General features: G+C 41.3%; 1 protein-coding gene across 1 annotated transcript in view; it reads left to right on the top strand.

The window, feature by feature from the left end:
• Positions 1-22,792, top strand: part of LOC115328055 (enteropeptidase-like) — a 35,442-nt gene that overhangs the window by 4,955 nt on the left and 7,695 nt on the right. Inside the window, exons 2-5 of the mRNA XM_029989133.2 lie at positions 13,612-13,831; positions 15,295-15,523; positions 15,596-15,731; positions 15,996-16,261. Coding sequence (XP_029844993.2) covers positions 13,612-13,831; positions 15,295-15,523; positions 15,596-15,731; positions 15,996-16,261 — 851 coding nt within the window. The remainder of the gene's footprint in view (positions 1-13,611; positions 13,832-15,294; positions 15,524-15,595; positions 15,732-15,995; positions 16,262-22,792) is intronic.

Genomic DNA, 22,792 nt, shown 5'->3' with positions numbered 1-22,792 from the left:
GACCACTTCAAACTAGTACAAGTTTCAGACTTGGTTATTGCTCCAGTTTGACGAGTTTCATAATGGTTGCAAGGTGGTACGAACCGGTCACACTGGTTGACTGGTCATGACGGTTGAACTCGTCATACTAAATGAGGGGTCATGATGGATGAACAGGTCATGGTGGTTGAACTGATCACATTGGTTGACTTGTCACGTTGGTTCCGCAAAAAAAATATTTTCAATTGTTCACGCCACACTGCGCTACGAATTTACTATACACACATGTAGACAAAATACGCCTATTACGAGCATCAGCTGGACATACATTGAGCGCATACACACACACGGCTCATGCAAACATCAATACAACCGCATTCTAGCCCGATCACTACGTCCGGGCTTTGCGTTTCCGCCTTTTATACTGGCCGTTTTGAACGTCCGGAATTTCTCGGTGACCGCCTAAGCAATAAAAAATATTCCCACCAAGTTGATTTTTTTCCAGCAATGTCATACCTCTGAGAGTATTTCGAAGGGCTCAGGGAATGAATCTCTTAGTAAAAGGTAAACGCTAGTTCATGCCGTAATTATTTGAAAGCCAATAAATCAAAGTGAAAAAGCCAAAAAATAAAGTGAAAAAGAAGCATCAAACTGGTTACCACTTAATCCCGGTAGGCCAATCGGGTGACCAGCTTGGTCGATCTGGTTACCAATTGGACAAGTTCGGTCAGTCTGGTGACCAGTTCGGCGTCTGGTGACCATTTCGGCCAATCTGGTGACCAGTTAGGCCAACATGGTGACCAGTCAGGCCAATCTGGTGACGAGTTAGAAGGCAATCTGGTGACCAGTTAGATCAGTATGGTTACCAGTTAGACCAGTCTGGCTACCAGTTGCACCAGTTTGATTTCTTGTTAGACCAGTCTGACCAGTCCAAATAAATACCAGTTTGACCAGTTAGATTTTTAAACTGGTCTCTCCAATAGGGTGGGTTCTGCCGCGCGAGCTTTCGCTCTACGTGTTCCAAGCAGAGGTGCGCCACCGTCTCTTTTGTAGGGCCAGCGTTAACTGAGCACGATACAGATAGAACTTGTCATCGCGCCGTAGCGTCTGCGTGTTCCCATTCTGGAGTATCGCGCCCGTGCTATGTTTTTTCATCAACGGAAGAGTTTACACATCAATAACCTCAAAGCACTGCAGCGCTGATAAAATGAACACCATCACTTAAATCATTGTGGCATATCTGCGTCTGTCGCAAGACAAACAAAATTTGAGGTGATCTAACATGGTGTAATTTACCTCTTGATACTGTCTCAGTGGTTCTGCGAAAGCATCGGCTGGTGTTTAAAAACAAATAAAGCATTAGAAAAGAGACGCCATTACGCTTGCGTGCTCGGCGATCACAACTCAGAAACCTCAACCGTGATTCTCATACGAAAAGAAGAACAGTAGCATAGGCGTGTGTTTAAAGCCCATACCCAAACTGAAACCGAAACAATAAAAGCCCAAACCTATTTGTAGCGATAACAGAAAAGGCAGTTCGCTGGCAAACCGCATCCGCCGCCGCTTCGCAAGTGCAGCTCAACCTCAAGAGCGAGTGCGCCACTAGGGCTGAGAACGTCACACTTCATACATAAAGTATGAAACACGAGTTTCTATATTCGCCTACACCTCTAAGTGAAGTGGAGCAGGCAAGCAGACATCCAGAGATTGTCGACGTAGATGGTCCCTATCAAGCTGTTATATAAATACTAGCTTGAAAAGAGTTGTGGTTCATCATCACGGGGAGAGCAGAGTTACACTGTACTGCCCCTTGAATTATCACAATATATATATATATATATATATATATATATATAAACGAATGTGTGCAGATGAATGAACCGTACTTAATCCAATGAATTAAAGAATCCAAGTTTTCAGGAACCCGCCGAAAGCCAAAAAATGGCGGAGCCAGGCTTTAAAAAGAAAACACCTGTATATATAATATATATATATATATATATTTATATATATATTATATATACAGGTTTTTTTTTTTTTTTAAAGCTTAACAGATTTGTTTACAAAAGGCCGTGAAAGTTACACTTCTGCCGCCTGTGGAGGTGAGTTATACTGCCAGGGGGACATATTATAGGGGGCTAAACGTAACGATCAGTCGTCTAATTATTTAAAATTCGTTAATCAACTTTTAATAATGAAAATAGACATATGGTTTCAATTAGAAACTTGCTCAGCGTCATCGAAAACCACTAAATCAGTCATTTTCAGAGAGACTTTCGGCGCGCGAGAAGCGTGGTGTTGTACTAACGTTCCCACTTGTGGAGCAGGCACAAGGCTGGGGCTAGATAAGAGATGGAAAAAACGCGCGGACACCTTATCGCAACCGCTAGCTCTGTATATATATATATATACAGAGCTAGCGGTTGCGCTCTGTATATATATAAATATATATATATATATGTATTTTATATATGTATATATATAAAAACGGCGGAGCCAGGACCGGACATTGGGAGGCCCAGAGTTCAAATCCTGGCTCCGCCGTTTTTTGGCTTTCGGCGGGTTCCTGAAAAACTTTGATTCTATGACTCATTGGATTATGTACGGTTTATTCATCTGCACATATTCGTTTATATTCTCCTCGGAAACCACGTACGATGGTGTGAAGTGCCCGCGTTGTATACTCAATGACGTGGCTCTTGATTCTCGCAGATGATGATGATAATACCGTGTCTCTAAAGCTCATAAACAAAGAATACTACATGTACACGGGACGAGACAAAGAGTGGTAGGATTTCTGGAGCAAAAACGAGCACGTACCACGTGACACTAAGCGTCGTACCGCGTTCCACGCGGCGGCGTGTGTTTCCAGAACACCTCCGATTGGATACATTTCGTTTCTTGTGCGTTAATAAGACAGGTAGGAAACGCGAGAGAGCCAAGGTGGAGTGGTGTAGAGGTTAGCACACCCGACCGGACATTGGGAGGCCCAGAGTTCAAATCCTGGCTCAGCCGATTTTCGGCCTTCGGCGGGTTCCTGAAAAACTTTGATTCTTTGACTCATTGGATTAAGTACGGTTCATTCATCTGCACATATTCGTTTATATCCTCCTCGGAGACCACGTACGATGGTGTGAAGTGCCCGTGTTGTATAAATAAATAAATAAATAAATAAATAAATAAATAAATATATATATATATATATATATATATATATATATATATATATATATATATATATATATATATATTTTGTCTTTTAGATAATGACGGTCAATCTCTGTAATGAAGAATTAACGTAGCCATGCGGATTTCGCAACCCCATTAAAGTTTCCCAAGGACTCAGGACTTGGGAGACCCCTGGTATGCCTTTCAAGGTATACCAGAGGTCTCCCAACTTTATAGCAAAGGGACCGGGTTAGGTGTTTTTCGCGGCCTTGGGGGCCAGAAAATAAGCAACTAAATAACACGAAGCGTTTGGTGAGCGTCGCAACGCGATATCTTTACACGCGCTTATTTATGCGCCAGTAGGGGCGGGCCTGCTAGTGACGGGCCGCGGCGCGGGGGTCACTGCGAAAGCCGCGGCCAGTCGCGGGCAAGTGGGGCGCCCTTCGCGCTTTGGATCCGACACGCGTAAGGTGTTTTCGAGACCCCCGACTTAAACGGTTATCCGAAAGAAGTCATGAGTGTTCATCAGTTTAACGCTCAAAAGAATAATAGAAGAATTACTGAATCCTTCAGACATCTCAGTGCCGAAACCTTTAATGAAGGGTCAAATTATCACGAGACATTTTGAAATGTATCTTCCAGTCTCTCGGAAGTGGGCGGTAATACCAGACGCTAAAACCCAGACTTGGGGAGTAATCCCTTCAAGTAAAGGCTTACTTGTAATTCGTCACCTCCTAAAGTGATCTTGTAATTGCCACTTACTTTTGTTTTGCACCAGTAATTTGTAATGTAATTTTGTTACAAAACATTTTAACGGATTACTTTAATTACAGGTTAATTTTTAAAAATATGAACGTAACACAGAACTGGAGCAATATAAGCAGGAAATTTAGCCGCACAAAGATAGAGAAATTCCGACAAATTGGAAAACATCGAGAGGAGAAGAATGACCAAAATAATAACCCGATTTTTTATGACCGGTCACCTGATGCACTAGAAAAATGTTGAAGGCATCTAGAAACATGCGATGAAAAAAATATCATGGCGACAACGCCGAGTAGGCTCTTTCCCTTTCCACCGCCTTCAAATGGTGCTTTATATCTCCTGGGCAACAGAAACTTTTTCGAATTTATTTGTTTCTGACTTTTACCGCGTTTCACCCTTGCCAACTTCTTCGACGGCTCTCACCACCTGCACAAAGCTACAGGCACGAGACTGCCACTTTGAGACGTGGCGAACACGCTCGAAAGGCCAGTTCCAAAAGGGAGCTTTCGTTGGTCGGTTCCTGACCTCCGAATCTCCCAGCATAGGTAGACGCTGCTACTGAGCATGCGCTCTTCTAGCTTTGTCTGCAGGATTCCAGAAATCATTTTTGGTCGCCGTAAGGTAGCGGGATAGTGGGTGCGGTTGCAGCGTCTGTTGTCTCGTCAGCTTACAGGTGAACGGAGTCCACTTACATTCTTTCTCTTAGATAAAGTATTTTATTTTTTACCAGGACTACCATAATGCGGGCGTTTGAGAAATGGAAAGTAGTGTTACAGAACATTCTTGAAAACATCAAAATGGTTTCTAGTGTTTTCCTGATAGGTTTACATGAAAAAAGACGGGAAAGTAATTTGTCAATTAACGAGTAAAGTATTCGTTAATTTTTAGCAAAAGTAATTTGTTACGCGAATAAATTAGATCGGAAGCTCGGTAATTTGTAATTGCAATCCATTACATCTTTCGAGTAACGGGAACAAGTCTTCTAAAAACGCCTCTGCGCAGCGGCAAGACCACTTAATTGTTCAAATGTTATTATAAGTGCGGTTTGTATCTACGGGTGAAACAAGGCAGATCCTACGCCGCTCACATCAACATAAGCTCATTCAACGCGTACGCGTAGCACCTGAAGATAACGTAATAATTAAGGCCAGCTGATTAAATTTAAACATTTCTAAAACCCAAGACGGAGACAAACAGGGGATAAACACAAGACGTCTCTATTGAGACGTCTTTTCTCAAGATGGCTCAACTTGAGACGTCTTGTGTTTGTCTCCTCTTTGTAGCTCCCGTTTTGAGTTTAGAAATGTTTACGAAGGAATGGACATTTTTCTCCAACCTGAAATAGAGCAGCCTGCAAGGAACCTGCCGATATTGAGAACAATATATTTACGGTTTATTATTTTACATACGACTTCATATATACTACTTGTTGAGTAAGAATACCATAAATATTAGCGAAGTGATACTAATTAACAAATTTAGCGAAAAACATTAACAACACATGAATTTTTGACTCCGTGGTTACCTTTGCTCTAAGTCTCACCCAACACGCGTGTAGAGATCGCGCATATGTCTCATATCATTTGATTACATAATCTAATAGGAAGTTACTCAGTCACAACTAACCTTATTCTTTCTTACGATAATGCATCCGTTGCTTCTCGAGAGATCTGTATTGACTTTAACTCGTTCCACAACTGAATCGAGACTCAAATCAAATCAAATATATATTTCTACTTTTACGGGCTGCTCCGCCTATACCTGTCTTGAACATTACAGACTTATATTGATCTCGACAACATTGTATGTTGAGAAAACGATCGTATAAAAACAAAGCGCTACAAGGTAATAAGCATGTGAGAGACTTCTCCAAAGGAACTGCATTTTGAAGAGGACAGTCAGTGATTAAAATGATAATAAACTTTCCACTCTTTTTACAAATCAGATAATCCCCCTCAGAGGCCCCAATAAAGGTTGAGGTTTCTATGGATATACAGTTGTGTTTTGCCACCTTCTGAAATTACTCAGCCTTCAAAGAAAATTTTGTTTTATAGAACGTCAAAAACGTTGAATCTGTTTTATTTAAAGTTAATTTAGCACATACCTTTACTTCGGCGCGATATACTTTTTCGCTCTTTTCACGGTATGTTGACCATCAGAATTTTTAATACAAATTTAAAATAAATGTTTGTGTTAATCCTGGAATCAGGTTTCATTCGAAATAGCAGACTCGTCATTGTGAATATACCTGGAGACAAATAACGAAAAGTGGGGACAACTACTACACTGTCTCTAATTTAGGGACGGTGTTGTGTTTGTTCCCTTCATTCGTTTCTTGTCTCGAGGTTTTTCACTATGATCGTACAACAGCTCGCCTGCGCAGTAAATCTCATGTTAGCAGACTCTTAGTCTACGCGTCAAAATGCTGGCTTTATAAGCTTGGTGCAAGCAATAACCTTTTTTTTGTTCACGTGAAGGTTTAAAAAGCCCTTCTGTAGTTTTTTGGGAGCACCACTTTCCGCGCTCCCGTTGAGAATATGGTTTGCTAATCTGTGAAGTGCATGGCTTTCCCCTGCCTCATCTCTGTCTGTACACATCTGCGCCGAGCGTGGTGAACGTTCGTTGAAGGAGACGCGACAATCATTTGCTTCAACTGTCGGCGTGGTCTCTACCGTTAAGCCGCACTCACACTGCTTATACATGACACAAAACGCAGTCTGCATTCATATTCTAACGCGAGTCACCGCGAGATTCGTGCTTCAAATGCCACATGGCATTGCGTTCGAGAAAACATTTGGCACGCGCCTTGTGAAACAAGGGTGTTGCAGTGGCTTGTGTTTCCAAACTATTTTTTTATAATGCATGAGCAGTGGCACTCTGGTTTTAAAGTTGTTCTTAAGTTTCCGCCGTTGTCCCTTATAAAGGCCCTTCATACTGATTTCAGTAAATTAAAGCATCATCTTTGCATGCGTCAAACTTTTAAAACGAGACACCGCACGAATTATTTGCTCTTTGTTGGTCGTAAAACTGCGATGTTCTCATAACAATCACTTAATTGTCAAAGGTTTCATCCTGAGTTCCAGCTTGACAAACATTTGTGCTGCGTAATTGCCTGCGTCAGCAAAAAACGCTAGTTCTGTTTTCGTTATCCTTTCAGCCAGCGTAATTAAAAGGTACTCTTAGAAATAAGGTCGCAGTGCTTACTAACTTTCTGTTCGTAACTGCTTGTCACATATGTTACTCACCTTTAGCCACAAATGTTTCCTTACCACTCACTAACCTAGGAACTTAGTGAAGGCAAATAGTCTCATCCGTAAAACCAAGTAGAAACCACTACATTGGTTTAGAATCAAAATGGAACTCCTGTAAAATATATAGCTGCCACTTAGCTCAAGAATCTAGGTGGTGGAAGGTATTACCCAATTCAATGGACACAAATATATATGCAGTGCTCGCGCAGTTAGCTCCATATCTTTTTCACTTTATATTGCACAAATACTACACACATGATCAATCGGCTGGACGCATCACACGCATGCAGACTTGTACACGCCACTAAAAAAATGTCAGCAATGCCTTTACCAAACGCAAAATTGTAACTAGTTGCTCTTATAATTACTCTTACATAGAACTAAGTGACCGTTACTTCAAGGGGTAATTGGTTAGTCTCGCAGAGTAACTTTATCTTTATGTCGTAGGGTGAACCCAAATAGAATATCAGTACGAAGTCCAAAACGAGTGTAGCACGGGTCGGCCGTCCCACAGCGCAGGGTTCTTTAGCTAGATGTCTGGTGAGGAAACGGCAGCGCAGCGTCCCTCCATTGCGTGAACCAACGACTAAGATGCAAATAGCGGATGCACGGAAAGAGTGACAGGAATGTGGACAATTTGAAGCTTCTAGAAGAATAGGTAAAAAAAATAGAACAAAATGAAATAAACATTTGTATTTTCAAAATATGAAAGCTGCTCTTTCATCATTTTGAGCAACCTGCCAGTTACGACCGTATTCAGTCAATTTTGGTTTTGAACTGTATTTCAGCGAAATACGGCACTTCCACTCTTGTTGTGACATTATACTAACTCTCGTAGTTACTATACGCGAAGAGGTCATTGTTAATTGTCTCGAGCTTTTGGAAGGCGCGCAATCGTTGGATATTCTCATCTCTGTGTGTTCGAAAGCAAAGAAAGAGAGAAGTGACAAATATAACAGACCCGCAGAGACCTTCTGTACAAACTCGCCTGGACTTAGACAGTTCTTGTTTTCTTAGAAGTGAACGTTTCGATATTGGTAGATTTTGGAGTATTGTTGGAACGGAGAGCCGAGGTTTTATATAACTGCGCTTTTCTCTTTTCTTGTGGGCGAGGAAGCTGCAGTTTGCAAACAAAATAGCCAAACAAAAAATAAATCTAGGTGTTAGGCGAACTGAAGAAAGGGTTGGAGCCTCCGAAGACTGCCAGGCCCTGGGCTTCATAAGTGCATGTGATAATGTGATATTCGGTAATGCTCATCTTACAAAATAAAAATAACAAATATGTTTCGTGTTTATATTCCCGCGTTTTTCTTAAGTGAATTAAAACAAAGATGTTACTGATTAAAATCATGTGCTTACCTTAATATCTAATGCGATAACCTTACAATTGATTTGCAAAATATGTAAATATTGCCTTACAAAATTACGTATAAATGTAATGAAATAGATGTAATTTTGTTACTTGTAACGGATTACGTAAAAGTCCACATACAGGGATGACATGCACAAATCGAGCTCACAAAAACAAGTACATGAATGCTCGCTACACAAATCACTGGCTCTGTCGGTAGTTTTTTTTTTTTACTTTTATACCCTCCTTTCTGGAAGTAGATTTACCTCAGTGATAATCGCAGCAATCAATAATTTTACGAAAAAGCTATTTTTTAAAGTAATATTTCCTTTTCTCGACATTGATTTGGAATGGTACAAGGAATACATATCTTAGTAAACATAACATTCCCGCAGTAATAATTTGCGACGGCCAATGTAACTACCTGATCCTCTGAACTTCAGAGCCCTGTTGCCGCCTTTCTGTATGGCCAACTTTATGTAGCAATGAATCAACAGCTACAGAGCGGCAGCACGTCGTTTCACAACATGACTAAATATAGTTATAAGTAATTAATTTGTTGGGCGTAACCTAACAAAATAAAAAAAGTATATATCATTGCCATTTTTGCACTAATTTTAAAATGCAGCAATAACATTATTCAAAATGAGCCAAACGTATAGCATTCATTTTTTAGCTCTTTCGGGTTTTCTTAATTTAAGTTCACCTCCTCCTCTAGTCTTCTAGTTCAGTGCAAAGCACACACGGTGTGTTTTTCGTGTTCGTCGTTAGGTGCCATCGGTATTGTGTATCGTCGGTGCCTTCTGTGAGCTCGCCCTTTGTTCGGCCGTAGGACGTTTACAATGTTTGGCCACCAAAAGTCGTCACAGCAAACCAAGGAATTCATGGGCAACGTGTACGCATAAGTGAGCCAGAGGGAAACGGGACCCTTCATTACATCCGTATACCGGCAGCGAGGTCACCGGCCTAAATGAAAAGGAGCAGGTATTGCGACCGCGATCCCTGGGTTCTGCTGATAGAGCTTTCGCTATGCGTATTCTGAGCTGAGGTGCGCTAATACGCCGCCCCCCCCCCTCCTCGTGCGCCTAGCAGAAACTGAACGCAATCCAAATAGAGTTTGACTTGGCGCCGTATAGCCTGCGCGTGCTCCTATATTTTTGTGTTTCGCCCAGTGCTCTGATTTTTCAGTAACAGAAGAGTTTCTCCATTCATGACCTCAAAGCTGTGCAGCCATGGTAAAATTCAAGGCATTACTTAAATTGTTGTCGCATATCTGTGTCGGTCGAAAGACAAATAAAATTCGACGTGATCTAACACGGTGAAATTATCTTGTTTAACTGTCCGAGCACTTCAGTCAAAGAGTTGGCTTTAAATTAAAAACGAATAAAACATTTGGAAAGAGACGCCACTGTGCTTGCATACTCGATCGGCTATTGAAACTCAGCTACCTCAACCGGCATTCTCATACGAAATGAGTAACAGTAGCAGATGCGTATCAGTCACGCCAAATCCAAACTGAAACCAAAACCAAGGAAGTCGGGTCCAACTTGGCGCGGTTATACAAATGTCAGTTCTGCCCCCGCCCCCCTGATAGCTTTCTCTCATTGCCACAGAGAGACGTCCCCGAGTATAGCCTATCATTTTCATGGCGTATTAGAAGTGAAAAGTTCTCGTGCGCGGCTTCGATCGGCGTTCAAGCAGCTCGCGGAACCACGCACTTCCAAAGAAGAGCTCTGCGGCCGCCCCATTTTGCGACCCGGACGACCCCTGTCAGCCAGAAATTTCTGCGAACCTGATAAGCTGTGGAAACCCGGTCAGCGCGACTCCTCACCTGTGTTGTTCTTTTGCAGTCTGTCGGACGTTCTTCAAAGTTTTTGGTTTATTTGTCCGTTCAGAATGCTTACTCTTTTTGTATTATCTTCCTCTGAGAGAACCAGAGAATACCAGGTCTCGTCGACAGCTCGGCCTTCGCAGCATGCTGACGAAGAAAGCGAGCATCAAACAGTTCGCGACGTGGGCCATTCGATGTTCTTCGATGATTTAATAATAATAATAATAATAATTATTCATGAGAGAAGAATTACCAAGTTCAGCTTCGGACCTGGTCAAAGCCGGCAAGGGCTTGTGGGACCAGATCCAGCAAGAGAAGAATCAAAGGGCGAGCTCGCATATTGTCACACAGTTTGTAAAAATAAAAGAAGAGAAGAAAATTACACAAAAAATTGTCATTGCTCCCGCAGGACGCACGCAGTTAGCCGCTGGGCCAGCAGATCAGTCGGAGCACTAAATAAAGAAACGGCACTCATCGGCGCGCACACACACACACACACACGTCCACTTGTACGTCCGTATTGAAGAAAGGCGAAGCAGAACGTCGGGACGAACAGACCAAGACTGCAGTTACAAATAGTGTAGGGCACTAAAAAAAAAAAAAAAGAGCACCGACGAAAAAAAAAAAAAATCACTGGGCAAACTCCCAGAGGTCTTAGGGCCTCACGATGATGCAGATAAAACAACGATCTACTTCAGGACAAAATTCAGAAATGAAAAGGAAAATAATATCTCAAACAGAATAATCAACGTTTCACCGATATCATATGAAGCTCACAGTCACTGTCGCGATACGTCAGAAAATGTTGTTTTTAGAGTTTTCTTTAATTTCTTGTTTGAGGTAATGGAAAATATTGAGTCTGGTAAATCATTGAACACTTTCGGCACATAAAAAGCGCGCGTACTTACACCATATCGCGTTCTCACTCGTGGTATGTCGAAACGAGAGGCAGTCCTAAGTTCCCGCGGCGAATCTGATGTGACCTTAAATTCGCTCTCCCAGAAGTGGCGTCAGATCACCGTTTGAAGAAAGAGGGAGTGGAATGAGGGCAGTTCAAGCGAACCAAACAAGTTAGCGTTTGACGAAAATGGTGTGTTATACGTGACGTTCTTGAGGATTGCGTTTAGAATTCGGTCAATTCTGGAATGCCAGAAGAGTGGACAATTAAAACAAATTGTGATCCCGTACCTTAGTATACCGTAGGCCAGAGCGTGCACAACCCTTTTCCTGATGGAGGAAGGTAGGAATCTTTTTATGTTGTATAGCATACAAGACACTGACCTCAGCCGTTGACAAAGATGCGTCATATGAGTAGTCCAAGAAAGATCGCAATCAAAGTAAATGCCTAGGTATTTGATCGAACTAACATATTCTATAGGATCACACTGAGTTCTCAAGCAACCGGAGTTGTGGAGAAATAGCGGATAGGTCAACCTTATATTCTTTAAGGGATTGCAAAAACATATAAGCTTTGTTTTAGAGGCATTTACTCGAAGCTTGTTTACCGAAAACCTTCGGTAATTGTAATATTAACCATCGAAGCCGATGAATCAATCATCGGCTTCGATGATTGATTCAGTAGAGATAATCTTCGAAATGTTTTCACACCTATGTTCGCTTTCTTCGCAAAAAATAGCTGGTGGGTCCAGGGTAAATGACGGAACAAATAAATCAGTTGTTTTTTTAGTGTCGTAAAAAAAAAAAAACATCTTTTCATAAAATTCCCTAAAATGAACCGGATTCTGTCCGAATGTCGTGAAGGGACTGTTTGTCGACACTATATATTGGTTATGATGTGTTATCTGAGATCTTTCTTGAATAAACCTTTTTTCGGGTCACGCAGCATCGTACGGTACGTGCAGTATATTGTTCGATTGGTGAGACTGGTTGGATGTCATGTTGTGAGCGAGGAATACCCATGCCTTTCGGCTTTCTTGAGTGCACTAATATTTTCGACAGTTGATACCCTTGTACACTCTAAAAAAAGCCCGTGCGTCTACTTCCCCGCACGACACTCGGAAAGCCAATCACCGCAACTTACGAAGGCAGCTCAGCGAATGAAGAAGTCGAAACATATGTTTAGACCAAAAAACGCGATCCGAGTTGTGACTTTGAGCAATGCAAAACGTCACGCTTGCATTGCTTAATGTCACAACTCAGACTGCGTTTTTTTCTCTAAACATATGTTTCGGCATCGTCATTCGCTGATCGCCGCAACTGCCTCCGCAAGTTGCGGTGATTGGCTCTCTGAGTGTCGTGAGGGGCAGTAGACGCACGGTATTTTTTTAGAGTGTAGGTTGACACGGCTGAGTGCAGGGCATCGTAAAAATCTGCATAAAGCACAACAAACATTCCACCTGTTTTTGGTTTTGTTCTGTCGCGTACGGGGCCACCGAAAATAGCTTTCATTTGTTTTGTTTTTTCAAAAACTTATACATTGCTTTTTTTTTAAGCAGGGAGAAATTGTATTTGCCGCAAGACACAAACGATGAAATGAAACGGATAAATTTAGCCACAACCAGTGTCCGGAATTTCGCTTACGCGGGCCGTTACTGCTTTTTGAAGAACTCACAGCCCAGCGCAGTCGGCCAACACGGACGTACTGTCTCAAACCCGGGAACACACGGTGTAAACCACTTTATTCGAAAATGTCGCTGGAAATGTCTATAGAATTGAATGCCTAGGCACACATAAAGTCGTAATAGAGAGCTTTCGATGATTGATTCCATACCTTCAATACCCCTGATAACGATAAGATGCTTGGGGAAAAACGGCGACGGTGTATCGGGCATTGCTGTCGGAGTCATCAGAACGATCTACTAAAACTCTCAATTGATCACTTTCCCGATTTGTTTAACTTGTATGGCAACCGCATTTACTGCCCGTGGAATATTTGAGGTGAAACTGCGAGTGGAAAAGCAGCAATGGCCATAGATGCAGCTACAACTAGCTTTTTGTTAGACTAGAATCAGAATTCTCTCGGTCCGCAAAGAGCAACAGTTTCTGTTTCGCGATGAGTTTGAGTCCATTACAGAAAATGACTCCCTGCTTCTTTATCCTGACACTTTGCGGCCGTAAACCCAAAACGATCCCAGCTATATCTCAGGTAGGCTACACTCTGCAACGATGTTGCTTATTTGTGGAAAACAAAATTATGCATTCCCAAATCGAATATAAAAGTCGTGCACATATTCAATTTTTTGCAATCACGATTTCCAACGCAAACTGTGTGTTTGAATATGCACTCGATAACTGGATGGTTACAGAATCTGCAAGTCTAGCAGGCAGAGACGAAAAGGACGCGCAGAATAATTGCGGAAAGCGCCAAAAAGTAAAACATATTTCTGCAAGAATCATCAATGGTACCGAGGCTCTCCCGGATCACTGGCCCTGGATGGTCGCCATCTATAATTCAGAAGACAACTTAATATGCGGAGGGGTCTTAATTGGCGAAGAATATGTGGTAACGGCACCACATTGTTTTCTGTAAGTGATTTTTGTTTTCCCATTTGATGCATGCATGTATTTTTATTTGTTTTCATATAATACTTAATTGCTGTCTCGCATTATCCCAGTCCGTTCTTCGTTAGTTTCAAGGGTTATTCAGCCACTCCCTGTGCAGTGCGATATGAGGCATGAAACAACACACGCATTTCCGCTTTTTTTGCAGCGTGAAGTTCGCGTTTGATGACGGCAGATAATTAGACCAAACACCCGTTAATCAAAATTTTCTTTAAAGTTTAAACATGTACACTGGAAAGACCAGTTCAAACTGGTACCAGTTTCAAACTTGGTCATTGCTCCAGGTTGACCAGTTTCATAATGGTTGAACCGGTCAAAGCGGTTTGAACTGGTCACACTGGTTGACTGGTCATGGCGGTTTAACTGGTCATACTGGTTGACTGGTCATGATGGTTTAAATGGTCATGGTGGTTGAACTGGTCAAACTGGTTCGACAAAAAATATTGTCATTTGTTCACGCCACCACAGCGCTTCGGATATATTTCTTATACACAAATGTAGACACAATACGCCTACTAAAAGCATCAACTGAACATACATTGAGCGGATACACTTACACAGCACATATAAACATAAGTACAACAGCACACTAACGTGATCACTACTACCGAGCTCTGCGTTTCCGTCTTTTATACAGGTCGTTTTGAACGTACGGAATTTCTCGGTGACCGCCTAAGCAATAAACAATATTCCCAGCATGTGAACATTTTTCCAGCAATGTCATACCTCTGAGAGTATTTTAAACGGCCCAGGGGATGAATTTCTCAGTAAAAAGTAAACGCTGATCATGCCGTAAATATTTGAGAGCGAATAAATCAAAGTGAGAAAGCCAAAAGATAAAGGAAGAAAGAGGGGTCAAATCGGGAACAAGTTTGGTCATTCTGGTTACCAGTCCGACCAGTTCGGCCAGTCCGGTGACCAGTTCGGCGTCTGGTGACCAGTTCGGCCAATCCGCTGACCAGTTCGGCCAATCTGGTGACCAGTGTGTCCAATCTGGTGACCAGTTAGGCCAATATGGTGACCAGTCAGGCCGATCTGGTGACCAGTTAGATCAATATCGTTGCCAGTTAGACCACTCTTGCTACCAGTGTCACCAGTTTGATTTCCTCTTAGAGCAGTATGACCAGTCCAAATACCAGTTACACCAGTCCAAATACCAGTCTGACCAGTTAGATTTTCAAACTGGACTTTCCAATAGAGCAATTATCGTGTGTCAGGCATTTAGATTACACGGGGTGAGAAATGTGGCTTTTAAACTCCAATATGAATATCGAACTTGAGGCCACTAAACGATATTGTGCCTGTCAACGGGGTAGGACGCAGGTTGTATCTCAACTGTATTAATTAAATTTGTATATTATTTTTAAATATAAAACTTACTGAGTTCGGTAACAGTAACTGCCTCTGATTTTTCCTCATAATTAAAGAAATCAAGACGCTCATGAGTTTTCAGTTCGTCTGGGAACCACACTCAAAACCAATGTTGCTCAATGCTACACTCCGCAAGATTCTAATATACGCGAAAAGAAAACCAGAAATGCGGAAGTATCTCCAAAATTAGATCAAGAATACAATGAGGATCCTGAAAGCCATGTGGTCTGTGTTGAAGTTGAAAGCATCTGCACCCCTATACAAGACAACTGTTTCCTCTTCATGGTACGTAAATAGCAACGGTCCTAACACCTTTAAATGTAGTGCATCATGCGTTTTTCTATATTACTTTCACAGAAAGACATTGCTGTTGTAAAATTAAAAACAAAAGTCAACTATACTGACTATATTCAGCCAATCTGCCTTCCGAAAAACTGTGTCGATCCCCCTGCAACAAGTACATTTTATGCTGCTGGCTGGGGACTAATATACGGTAAATGGCCTGATTTTAATATTTACTACAGACGCGAATCATTATAAAATACAACTCCGCATTTTGGAATGATTTCACATTTTATATATTAAACTTGTAATTAAAAAAAACTTTTCTAATGCATTTTGTTACATATAGGTTGTACGTTGATCAGACGGTGGTTGGTGTTTCGCGCATGCTGGCATGACCAATAAAACCCGGGAATGTACAAACATTCGTATGGTTTTTATTATTATTTCAAATAAATATTTCATTTACTCCCAGAGTATTACAATCCATATGAATATGAAGATGATCATGAAGTCGAACAAGAAATAGACGACCTTGAGACTCAGAAACCCATAAACAAAACATCAAGTGAAGGAACTAGCGTCGAATCACAAACGGAACAAACAAATTGGCTCACATTTCGACGCCCCAACACACTGATGGAACGAAAATTAAATCTCATGGATCAGGATCAATGCTGTGCCCAAATGAAAAGCGAAGTTCCTGGCTACATCATTTGCACAAATGGAGGAACATGTTTTGTGAGTAAAGAAATTCCTTGAATTGTGCTTCCTACAACACTCAAATATCATATAATAAATCTTATTTCTTCTTGCATCTAAGTTCATAAAGCATGCAGTTCATTTTAGTGTAACCCTTTAGTCCTAAATGTTTGTCCAGCCGATCGTCCGTCCGTCCGTGTCATCATTTCGCCGCTGTTTATCGAGGAAATCGACGTTGGCTGTCCTCTCACGTTACAAAATCGGTTCCTGCGATAAATTGAGCAGGACAAGCAGAATCACGTTACCTGAGCAACAATTTAGTTTCTTCCTTAAATATGGCGAGAAAATAGGGGCAGTGATTTAAAAACCGATTTAAAGGTAATGCAAAATTTACAGAAGAAAATTACATCACATGACCTGTCAGGCGTTCTTTACAGTAATTTAGCTTCCAGCTAAATTTAACGGGAAAATTTTTTACCCGCTAAATAAAGCAAGGAAATATGTGTCACGAGACCTATGCACCAATTCATTTTTTCTTTAACTTTAGGGAGGAAATGAGTCAACATTGAATATCCTTCTCTCCCGAAAGGCTTTAACGTTTTCTTATCAAATTTAGACGAGTGTATCTTAAATAGTGCATCCCATGCATTCCAGGACTTTGAAGATAAATGCCGCTGTGTTCATCTGGTGAAAGACTAAGTTTGTCTCAAGCATCTTGATTTGTCTAGAAGTTTTGAATGATATGTATATTAATCTGAGGTATCTTCAATTTGCTTGTGTGACTAAACTACGTTCTCTACATGATGTAGCACCTTGATTGCACATCAATATTTTCTACTCAAAGAAAGGATACGTTCAGAGCAATATTCGGCGCCACCTTTCTTAATGAGATATGGAGATCGAAGGGATATATCTCCTTCATATGCGCGTGAAACCCGGCACGATCACCACGATCACGTATATTCAATCCGCCGGCGAGCGAGAGCGATCAGACTATTATTGAAGGGATAAATAATTTTTACTAGAGATATTATTAATTACCTGCACTGACGAATATCGTCCAGTCGTGATATTCGGACTGCGGAACAAACAAACGCCCTGTAGACGCACATTCCGACGCAGATAAACGGAAAACATGGCGGAATATTGTTCAACACACGATTGAGCCCGAGCTTTGAGAACTGGTGCGGGTTGAATGGCATGCGAATACATGCAGAGCAACGCTGGACGCGGGTATGCCAGAGCGAAATCGAAGAAGAAGACCGCGGGAGGGTGCAGACGGTACATGGACGCCGCGGGAGCATTAGATGAGGTCTGGGTGGGTAGCGGTTCACTATACGATGCAACGCGAAAGCTGTCGTTAGTGGCGCTGTCAGTCAGCTTCGAAACCAGAGCTGCGCGCCAGATTTAGGTAATAATAATAATAATAGCTTATTCACAGATCCGCATCAAGGTACAAAAAAAAAATAACCGCTTCACAAAAGCACTTGCCTGCTTGCGCGTAAGAATGGGTAGTCCATTCAAACTATGTTTTTACGTGGGTACTCCGTTATCACAATTCTAGAAACACTTTCTTCAAACATCTATTCAGTTCTGAAGTACAAAAAAAATAAAGATAAAGAGAAAAAAAATATTCGTTACAATTTAGATATAACGTACACACTGCCAGGGAAATTGCAGTGTGACCAATGTGCCAAATATTCACAAACAAAAGAACAGTCGTGATTCCAACAGACCACAAAAGCGAGGATAAGGTGTCCCAAGGGAAAATAAACAATGGCAACTAATAAACCAGCGCGTTTTATCAAGGTATCTGGTGCAAATCTACAAGTAACTGCAATACTCTATGTAGTCAGGGAATTGGAGAACGCATGCAGATTTCGCTTCATTGTTAATCTTGTACTCGGCCAAGGTATGCAGAAGAAAATAAAAAAAAAGAGCTCGGGAGAACGACTAGTTAACCTTCAGTTTTCTGTATACACCATTTCCTAGTTTCCTTTTTTTACAGATATTAAGGAGTGGAGAGTGTGAAATATTTAAGGAACTTGGTTGACATATGCATGCACATAAAATATGCGGAGCCTAGTTCCATAGTTAGTCTATATTTTTCGTATCTGAAGCTTTTCCGCGTTTCTCAGTTGCCTTTCTTTGATGGTGGTCATTTTGAACTCGGATATGAAGTAATGATTCGTGAAAATGACAAATTTGCGCAGTTGATTTACTGTCAATGGGTCAGGTTCCGACAGGTGATCTTCAAGCACTATATTTTCAAGTTTGGCTTCATAGGCGATGTTCCGCACCATCCTTTTTATTAAATTAGTTATTCTTTGCGTTTCGAAGTCAGGGTCCATAGATTATAATTCCATATCTTAGTTTTCACTTTGCTAACATTTGCTAAATTAATCGTCTCAGCCAAATGTCCGCGGGGTTCCGCAATCTGTAAAAGTAGGGTGATATTGTTCGTAAGTGATTTATTAGATGATCTTCATGGGAATTCAACGACAGATACTCGGAAAAATACGTGCCCAGATATTTTGTGTTTGTGGTACATGAAAGTGGCGTACAGCTGCACCGAGTGCATTGAGTTGTATGTAAAAAGAGGAGTTTTGTAAGGTTAATACGGCTTTGGTGCGTTCGAAAGCACATTGGTTCTGCTTTTGTCATTGTTGTCAAATATCGATTTTTCAGAAAACTAGTTCATTATATTAATGAGGCCAGTTTGCATGCTTTTGACTGCATTGCCATAATTGTTTATTTGCCAGGACTAATGCTGTATCGTCAGCGTATTCATAGAGGTTAGATTTTAGAGGCAGTTAGGCAAGACCGTTCATGTAGATGCTAAAAAGCATAGGGTTCAATAGAGATCCCTGAGCCCCGCCGCAAGCTGTGTGCAGAGAGTCACTGAAGCATTTTTCTTGCCTAACTCGTTGCGTCAGGTTGGAAAAGTAATTTTTAAATAAATCTACCAAGTTCCCCTGAAAGCCAAGGTTTTCTTTGTTATGTAGTAATATGGAATAGTCAATTGTGTCAAATGCTTTTTTAAGGTCAAGAAGTGTTGGAAGTACTACATTACTAGAATCCATTTTTAGTTCACGTAATATGTCACGGCTTCACTTAAAAACGTAGTAGAAAATTGTTTCTGAAAGCCTTACGAGGTGGGGTGTTGCTAATTAGTGAATATTGCTCACAAAAGTAGCTCATAATTTTTAAAACAACTCTCCTTTATTTGCGAGATGACGGACATTACTGCGGCGGGCCTGTAGTTGGCCTAATTCATTTTACCCTCTTTTTTTCTAAACAAGTAGGACTATCGCAACCTTAATGTTATCAGGTATAATACCTGTCTTCTATGTTCCTTTTATTACCGCCAGCAAAACATGATTTAAGTTGTAATAGTTCACTTTTATGTATCGATGTCTTAGTTGATCATATCCCGCCGGTTTTATGATTGGTAGACTGTTAATTATATATTCTAGATCTGTATTTGTCGTTTGTGGTATAGGTATGCCGAGTAATGTACATTCAAAGAGTGGCTTTCCACTGTCTGTGTATTGTTTACTGCCTCGCGCAAATCTTGTACAACTTTAGCGAAGTTGTTATTGAAATTGTTACTGAGAGTATTGCAATCGGTGACTCCAACGTTTTTCTTTATACATTCCTCAATCCTGTCTTCAGGTGGTTTTCCCATTTTTTTATTCAGAATATTCCACGTTTTCCTTAGGTTTTTCCTGCAATTCTGGAGTTATGTCAGATTGAAACTCTTTTTTGCGAGTCTAATCTTCTCCGTAACTCTATTCTGTACCTGCCTGAACTCTTTCTTTACTGTTCGATCTTTGGAGTTTTGCTTACATCTATTTCAATATTTTTTTTTTATAACTTACTTCTAATATTTTGTCGTTAATCCAGGCAGCTCCCGACTTCCGCTGTTCCAGTCTGATTGTTTTAATAGAGCTGTCATATATTCCTTTAAATATGGCTATCACTCTTTTGAAAAGGTTTTGGTTGTCTAGGTGCAACAAAGCGCTCCAGTTATATATTTTAATATTGCTTTCTATATTTGGTTATCTAGAATTACCTTGAATCGTTTTCCCGGCGAGCTTTTAGTCTCGGCATCACGTATAATTTTTGAGCGACAAAGTAGTGATCTGCTACTTCTTGTTTCATTAATGCCGCGCTACAATTTTCGGTACAAGTACGCCGTATTATATACTCAATACACGCTTTTGTCACTTTATCACCGAGGTATTCTTAACGTGTGTAACCGTCAATTATATTTTCCAGTTCGAAGTTTTACATTATATCAAGATTTTTTTACTCCTGTTTTGCTGGGGCACATAACATCGATGATGAAATCGCCTGCTAGTATGACATGGTCATTGTTATTAAACCGTTCAAGAGATTTATGAGCTCATTGTAGAACAAGTTTTTTTTACCACTGGGTGGTCTATAGAATGCAGCTATCGTAAATGGCACTTCAGGCCTATGAACAGTGAAGACAAGAACTTCTGCATGATTTATAAACACCTCCTCACGATCCGAAAACCAATCATTTTTATGTAAGCTAATATTTCTTCCTTTTTTTTGCCATCTCGACGTATTGAAAGTGAATAGAATCTATATATATGAAACGGTGACGGTTCTTTTGCCCCAATGTTTACTTCAGTTAGTATTATTACATCGATATCTTCGAGCGAACTAGTAAGGTATACGTTGGGTTCATCCCAATCTTTTTAATGCTTCTGATGTTAATGGGAACGACATGTAGGAGCTGTTCTTTTTCCTTTCCTCTTTCGCTACTATTTTTTTTACATATCTATTCCAGTCGTTAAGTGTGCTACACGTGGTCTTTTTATCGAATATTGTTCAAGTCATCTACCCTGTCGCTACGTATCATTGCCGATCCTTCGCTTTGCCTGTCCAGTATTTTTCCATTTCTCATGAAAACAAAGCTGTATCCACTTTTCCTTGCACATTCCTTTGCTTTCCAGAACAACCATTTATGCAGCTTTGTCAACTTCTCATTGATGAAGATATTATTCGCCTTTAGCGATCTGCGTTTGCTGACTTACCGGTCTCTTTCCGATCTGTCGTTGAATCGAACAATAGTCGAAGCATTCTTATCTTCTCTCGCTCTTAGACTGTGCATGTCCTCCACCTCATCTGGTTCTGGGAAAGGTAGATCTAGCCTCGTTGCTAGATTTTTCAGAATTGCTGGTAGGTCTTCGTGTACGTTTGGGACAATGCCATGAATGGCAATGCTTCTGCCTCGTTCATATTGGTCCATATTTTCAACTCTAGGTTTTTTATTCGCGCATTATTGTCAAATGAAAGCAGCTCGATCTCCTTTGTTCTTTTCCTTAGGTCGTTCATGACAGTTGTTAGTGAGGCGATCTTTTTTAGCTGATCGTCCTGCTGTTGAGATAGAAAGTTCACTGATCTTTAATAACTTCAATGGTTTTGTCCTGATTATCCAGTTTTTCGATCTTAGTGGCGTGTTGCACAGGCTGCAGATTCAGCTTCTTTTCGATGTTTTCAATCGTAGTCAACACCGCAGTAACCTTTTTATTTGTCTGCACTTTTTGCGCCAATATAGCCGCTTGTCCGTGATCTGAAGTTTCGGCAGTGTCCTGGGCAATCTGGTCATCTCCCTGCTGTTTTTGACGTTGAGTGTTGTTAGGTTCCGGAGGGAGGGACGAGAACGCAGGAACGTCAAGCCAGGGTAGGGTTTTAGATGATATAATTAAAAAGATGAGAAGATGAATGGTAGCTCTCGGCTCAACCAGACCGAGTGTTCCTCTGGTCGCGCGCCGCGCCTGGTCCTGCGCTCCCCTTTTTATATGCAGTCCGTTGATGTACGTCACGGCTTGCGCCGCCTTCGCTCCGGTTGATTGGTAGAGAGGGAGGTGGTAGCGACAGCAATTTGGCTGCAGCCAGTTGTTCAGGATGGCGCGAGTCTCTCGATGGTAGTTTATGAAGAAGTAGTCTCGCGCCGTGGCATGCTTGCGGATGGTAAGTGCCCGGGTCCTGTGGTCTGCACTGCAGGTCAGTGGTTCCACTACTTAACAACTTCCGCTCCGGCAAAGTGGTCTGTCGGACGGTGCCAGCTTGCAACTGGCCGGTCGAGAGACCTCCAGAACGACGCCGAGACGCAGCAGGCCGCAACAGACAGACAGAGACAGAGACAGCGGAGCGAGCGAAGACAGACCCCCGCACGCTCAAGGTCACCTTGTGTGTCTCTCTATTCTGTTTCGCAAAATTGCATGGGGACTATGCTAAGGCGTTCATGTAAACAAAGCAAAATTAGAGTGTATTGGGGTAGCGCTCTGTTCTTTCTAGTCATCTGCAAAGCCCATGGAGGAATTAGTCGCTGTGATGTATGTGTTCAGATCCAAATAAAACAAATTTTGTTTGATCCCTATGCAATTCCTTTGTAGTCGGTGCTCCGTATTAGTTTACGTCGTTACTCACATTTAGCAAATAGAAAGTGGTAGCGTGTTAGTCTACATACGACTCAACGCATCCGCGTTTGTATTATCTCGACCTTTTTTGTATTCAACTGTAAAGTTGTAT

This window comes from Ixodes scapularis, unplaced genomic scaffold (genome assembly GCF_016920785.2).
Source record: "Ixodes scapularis isolate PalLabHiFi unplaced genomic scaffold, ASM1692078v2 PGA_scaffold1__304_contigs__length_218370807, whole genome shotgun sequence".
NCBI classification, from domain to species: Eukaryota; Metazoa; Arthropoda; class Arachnida; order Ixodida; family Ixodidae; genus Ixodes; species Ixodes scapularis.
Note: the sequence above shows the minus strand (reverse complement) of the source record. Positions and strands in the feature narration are given on the sequence as shown.